At 46.1% G+C, this 6,527-nt stretch overlaps 1 protein-coding gene across 1 annotated transcript in view; it reads right to left on the bottom strand.

Annotated features, from left to right (window-relative positions):
• Window positions 1-6,527, bottom strand: part of LOC144232856 (adhesion G protein-coupled receptor E2-like) — a 26,827-nt gene that overhangs the window by 7,173 nt on the left and 13,127 nt on the right. The window contains 5 exon segments of the mRNA XM_077765696.1: window positions 1,858-2,035; window positions 2,430-2,507; window positions 2,648-2,694; window positions 3,193-3,390; window positions 3,892-4,047. Of these exon segments, the coding sequence (XP_077621822.1) occupies window positions 1,858-2,035; window positions 2,430-2,507; window positions 2,648-2,694; window positions 3,193-3,390; window positions 3,892-4,047 (657 nt within the window).

The raw sequence follows: 6,527 nt of genomic DNA, 5'->3' as shown, positions 1-6,527 counted from the left end.
TGTTGCTGGGGGGGGGGGTAGGAATTGGGGTCCATTGCCAGAGGGGATGTAAAATGTAAAAATAGCCTCTTTGGAAAATGTTTTGGTGGTTCTCAAAAAGTTGAACATAAAATTACTGTATAACCCAGAAATTCCAATCCTAACCCAAAGAACTGAGAACAGTTATTCAAACAAAAACATGTGAACCAATATTCATAGCAGCACTATCTGCAGGAGCCAAAAGGTGGCAACAACCTAAATGTCCATCAGTGGATGAACGGGTACACAAAAAGGGCTGTATCCATCTACAAGTCAATGTTACTCAGCCACAAAAGGGAATGAAACACTGATAGATGCTACAACGTGGATGAACCTTAAAAACATCATGCTGAGGGAAAGACAACATAGTGTCTGATTCTCTAGATCTGAAAAGTCCAGAATAGGTGCATCCACAGAGACAGAAAACAGACCTGTGGTGGCCAGGGGGTGGGGGAGCAGAGGAATGACAAGTGACTTCTGGCGGGGGGTACAGTATTTACTTCAAGGTGATGAAAATCTTTTAGAAATAGAGGCAATGATTACAACGTTGTGAATGTAGTAAATCCCACTGAATTGTATCCTTTTTAATCTGTTTAAAATGGCAGATTTTGGGGCACCTGGGTGGCTCAGTCGGTTAAGCGTCCGATTTCAGCTCAGGTCATGATCTCACAGTTCGTGGGTTCGAGCCCCACATCGGGCTCTGTGCTGACAGCTCAGAGCCTGGGGCCTGTTTCAGATTCTATGTCTCCCTCTCTCTCTGATCCTCCCCTGCTCATGCTCTCTCTCTCTCTCTCTCTCTCTCAAAAATAAATAAAAAACATTAAAAAAATAAAATAAAATGGCAGATTTTACATTACATGAATTTTACCTCAAATAAAATAAATAAAATACTTAACTGTGAGAGGACACTAACTTCATATTATTCCAAATTAAATAAATTGTTTTCTTGGGAAGCCATTTTTTATTGTATCTTATATTCTTCATTAACATTAACTCATCTGTTCATAATTTAGTTTATATTTAAATGTATATTATTTATAGCTTTATTCATTTTTTAAAATTGGGGTATAATTAACATAGAACATTTTATTAGTTTCCAGTGTACACCATGATTTATTGTTTGTATATATTGCAAAATGATCATGACAGTAAGTGTAGTAAACACTTGTTCCCACATAAAGTTATAATTTTTTCCTGTGATAAGAACTTTCAAGATTTACTCTTGTAGCAACTTTGAAATATGTAATATAGTATTATTAACTATAGCCATCATCCTGTACATTACATCCCATGACTCAGTTATTTTATATCTTTTGACCCCCTTCACCCATTAGCCCACTGCCCCGCCCCCACACACCTCATCCCTACCTCTGACACCTTCTAATCTGTATCTATAAGCTTCTGACTTTTTTTTTTTTTTTTTAGGATTCCACGTATAAGTGAGACAGATGGTGCTCATCCCTCTCTGACTTAGCATAATATATTACTTTCTTTTTAACCATTTTTAAATGTTTATTTTTGAGTGAGAGAGAGTGTGTGAGCAGGGAGCAGGAGAGAGGCAGAGAGAGAGGAAGACACAGAATCCGAAACAGGCTCCAGGCTCTGAGCTAGCCATCAGCACAGAGCCCGACGTGGGACTCGAACTCACGAGCGTGAGATTATGACCTGAGCCGAAGTCAGATGCTTAACCGACTGAGCCTCCCCAGTGCTCCTCTTTTTAACCACCTTTAATTTGTTTATGGCGTGTCCCACTGAGATACAGGTCTGGTCACTGGCCCCAGGGGATAAAGGAGGTGATAAAGGGTGGGGCAGGAGCCTGAGGCAGAGCCCAGCGCTTACCTGTGCCTGCAGAGGCATTGAAGGTCAATGTCCCATTGGGCAGGGCCTGACTCATGTTTCTCAGGGAGTCCTCCAGGCCAACGAGCAAGTTCGTGGCCACGCAGTGTTGGTCTGAGTGGGGCAGGTCCTCCAGGTCTTCCGGGATCTGCAGCAGCTCATCTACCCCTTGTACGAGGTCCTGGGGGGAAAGCAAACACAGAAGTAGTGAGCCGGGGACCATGCTGCGGGAGGAGGCTGTGCACTCAGCCTCAGAATAAAGATCCCGGAGAACAAAGTCTATTTGGAGGATGAAGGTGGTACTGTTTGGGATTTCCTGGGGTTGCTCTTCCTCATCAGCCCTGTTCATGAATGACCCTGGATGACATAAACCCAATTTCCAAGATCAGTAGGATGAAGCGTTGGTAGTAGGTACAGGAGGGTGTCTAACAGTGAGAATGAATACCTGTGTCTACTCTCCCCCACCCACCCTGGGAGAGGCCACCATTGTGTTGGGGCTGCCTCCTTCCACACCAAGGCTTCCCAGGGCTTTTATGGGATGCTGCCAGCTTGTCTCCTTTGGATTCTGCCCTTACCTGGATGGTGTCCTGGACTAAGGCTGGTATGAAATTTCTGGCCAGATCTTCGAGTCTTTCAAAGAAGCGGGAGAGCCTCTGGGAAGAGGGGAGATGAGGTCAGAGAGCCTCACAAGTGAGTGGGGAAGCTTGGGGAAAATGTCCCCTGGGGGGGGGGGAGCAGCCCATACTTCAAGGAAGGATTTCCTGTCTCCTGGTCCCTGCTGGGGCCAACTCACCCGGCTCTTGATTCCACGGGGCGGGGTCCAGCTGTTGAAATAGCTGCCTGCAAGAAACAACAGTGGTTCATTAGGTGTGAGAGCATTTGTGTGTGTTGGTGGGGGTGGGGGGGGTAGGATCTGGGGTCAAGTCAAGCCAAGTACCTTTCCAGGTGGTCATTTGGTTATTCAAAGACTCTGGTTTGGGCATAGAAGCATCGGGAAGGCCCCACTGTCTCCTCTCTGGTGAGTGAGTGCCTTTTCTTATTCACATACAGGTGTGCTATGGGTGAATGTGGTGGCCTAGATTCTCTGCTGCCCAGATATGGATGGACTTGGCCTGAGTCCTCCCTGTCTCCCAGATCTGGTGCCCTCAGCTGCTTGGGCAGCTTCCAGCCAGGATGGGATTTCATGGGCATCTGTGTCTCAGCCTGAGCATTTGGACAAAGGCCAGAGTGGGTCTTCTAGGGGGCCAAGTGCAGGGAAAATGCTGCATAACCCAACAAGGGTCCTGTCTGGCTCCCAGTGATGGACTTTGTTTTATTTCCCTCAGGGCGACTGCTTACCTCCTCGTCCCCCATGATATCTTCTGTTGTTATCTTGTCTAGATGGGAGCCCCATCTGATCATGTAATTTTCTCCGTGTGTATGGGGGTAATTCTGTGTAATTCTGCTTAGACTCCACACAACATTCTTCTGGGTTCTGGTCATCTGGTTTGCTCTCAGGAATGTGAACTGAAATTGTTGGGGAGAGTCAGGGTACACCTTGTGCAGGGAAGGAGACAGAGACTGAGCACCCAAGAAGGGGGGTCAGGATGCCAGGGAATGTAGTGACTCAGGAAAGCTCAGCTCTCAAGTTTTCCGACTCCAGTGTTTCTGGATGGGGTCCCTGAGCCCAACATGGCCCAAGGGGTCCAAGTGTTCTTGGACGAAGCCCAAGTGGGCTTCGGTGGGGAAAGGTCTCATCCTGGCAGTCACTGATGAGGGTAAAGAGGAGGGATTTGTGCTGGAAACAATATGCCGTGAGCTCCTTAACTATCTTGAATACCATCCCTCTCTTTTGTTTTACAAAAATAAGATGCATGGGGGGGGGGGCAAGGGATACTTTGAACTTTTAGAAGTGACCCTCTGCAGAGAGTTCTGAGCCTTGGGGTTCAAAGAGGGGTCTGTGACTGGGTAGGTGCCAAGGACAGCTCTCTGATGCCTAGAGAACATGGGGAAAATGGCTTCCCACCTCATGGATGGAAGACATAGGGAGGTTCTTACCTTGACACGTGTTCTCACTTTCACTCTTGAATGTTTTTGCCCCAGAAGCAAGCTTGTATCCTGGGCTGCACATGCAGTAGTAGCTCCCCTCTGTGTTAACACACTCTGCGGATTTTCCACAGGACACTTTTAAGGGTGATCTACACTCGTCGATGTCTGAAACACAGCAGGACAAAGGGTTACCTCCCAAAGGTGTGGGTTGCCATGGGCCAAGGCCCTGGCCTCCAGCCAGACTCTACCAATGGAGCTAGAGAGAACTCATCTTGCAGGTGGCATTTCAGGGGCTGGTCTGAGCTGCTCCAGAAAGCTGCTAACTGCTCCGCTCATCTCTGCTCTCTGGCTGGGCTTGAAGGGCACCTAGATTCAGATGTACCACGATGGAGGCTGGAAGGAGGCCTGCATCCCCTTCTGCAGGCTTTGTGGGGTGGAGGGAGGCATTGAGTCTATTTGCATGATTGGGAACCTGAGGTCAGGGTGACCGTGGTATTGAAGGCCACTCTCCATAATGAGTCAATGAAGGGAGTCATGGCTGGAGTCTGCTCAGGGTAAAACTTATTCACACAGGAAGATAAATCCAGGTGGTCAGGCCTCTGCCCACTGACAGCTTCTATTCACCTTCCATTATTCACAGTGGCCCAAGGATACCCCACTGTCCTCATCATCCACTCTCCCAAGCTCCTAATGTCAGGCATTTCTTTTTCATGTTTATTTTATTTTTGAGAGAGAGAGAGAGAGAGAGAGAGAGAGAGAATGAGCATGGGAGGGGCAGAGAGAGAAGGGGATAGAGGATCCAAAGTGGGGCTCTGTGCTGACAGCACAGAACCTGATGTAGGGCCCAAACTCATGAACCATGAGATCATGACCTGTGCTGGCATTGGATGCTCAACTGACTGAGCCGCCCAGGTGCTCCAGTCAGACATTTTAAAGATACTCCAGGATGCCTCAGTGGGAGTCTTAATATCTCTACTCCTAAGGGAAGTCTCCTCCTGTCAGAGACATTGGGCATGTGACATGAAGAAGCTGCACAAAGTGTCTCACAGCTGAGTCACTGGGAATGTTTTCTGGGAATCTTACATCTCCCTGTTCTGTGAACATGACAGGAAAGCTGTCTATTAGCCATGTCCTCTTTGAGTAGCTCAGGGACTCACAGAGCCAGGGCTGGACACCATTGGCTAAACACAGCAACAGATTTATAAGAACAATGGACAAACATGAATAAAAACACAAGGACAGAATGTTTGGTCCTGTACATTCCAATCAGGGCACCAAAGACTTTTAGAGCCTGAAAGGGCTCATGACATTGCAGCAAGTGAGGACAGGCAGCTGGTCTCCCTAGAGCAGAGTTTCCTACTCAAACTCATGGACTTCTTTTCTAAGGCCCCAGGCCCAGGCTGTGGGTCCCAGCACCAGGAGGTGATAGCACACCCCCGATGGGGGAAGATGCACACCCCCGATGCATTCGTGTTCAGCCCCATCTGGGCAATGGGACTTCCCTCCTGTCTTCTCAGAGGGGGGCAATGGCTGGACACCTGTGGGATGAGGTGGAGTCAAGTGGGGGATGGCTGAGAATGAGGCCCAAGGTGTGGAAGGCATGAGAATAGGAAATTCCTCAACCAGACAGATGTACTTCCAGAAAGGAGCTGGAGTCCAGTTACATCAGCAGTAGGATCTCCTCGCCGTGCTCGCCCAGCCACGAATCTTCATGAGACCCACGTGCAAATGCACAAAGGCTGGACAATGGTCACAACAACACCTTTTTTTCCTCTGATAAAATCTTTTCCTCAAGCACTAAATGACACATGGGTACTTAGAAAACAAAGAAACTGTGAAAAATGAGAACAAAGAAAATCAACTGTAAGTCCACTATATGAACTACTGGAAGATTTAGGATAGTTTTCCCCTCAGCTTTTCAAACATATTAGGAACATTTTCCTTTATGATCAATAAATATGCATCTAAGATGATTCTGAGTAGATGAAGACTATTTCTTGGTGTGAAAGCTGTTCATTTCCCCCTCTCCCCATTATCTTTTATTGTGAAAAAATACCTGTAACATAAAATTTATCATGTTAACCATATTTAAATAATATCATTTTCTTTTATGATTTTGCATTGTTGGAGCATAAAAACTCTTTGGTTTTTTTTTTTAATTTTTTAAAACACTTTAGTTTTAGATCTTGATCTAGGTTCCACATCCTTATTAATTGTGACTTTGGCTAAATCAATATCTTTGAGCCCAATTATTATCGTTTAAAAAATGAAGCCATACAATTTATAGAAAAAAACATAGGAAATAAGCTCTTTGAAATTGGTCTTGGCACAGAGTTTTTGGATTTGACTCCAAAAAGTGAAGGTAAGTAAGTGGAACATATCAAACTAAAAAACTTCTGCAGAGCATCAGAAACCATCAAAAAATGAAAAAGCAACTTATAGTTTAGTAGAAAATATTTGCAAATCATATGTCTGAGAATTGGCTAACACCTAAAATATAGAAAGATTTCCTGTCTCACATTCAGGTCCTTTATCCATGGGAGAGAAGAAGGGGGAAAATAGTGGGCGAGAGGGTGGGAGGCAAACCATGAGAGACTCTTGAATGCCAAGAACAAACTGAGGGCAGATGGGGTGGGGGGAGGGGA

This window comes from Crocuta crocuta, unplaced genomic scaffold (genome assembly GCF_008692635.1).
Source record: "Crocuta crocuta isolate KB4526 unplaced genomic scaffold, BGI_CrCroc_1.0 scaffold693, whole genome shotgun sequence".
Classification (NCBI taxonomy): Eukaryota; Metazoa; Chordata; class Mammalia; order Carnivora; family Hyaenidae; genus Crocuta; species Crocuta crocuta.
The sequence above is the reverse complement of the archived record's forward strand: the minus strand, read 5'-3'. Positions and strand labels throughout refer to the sequence as shown.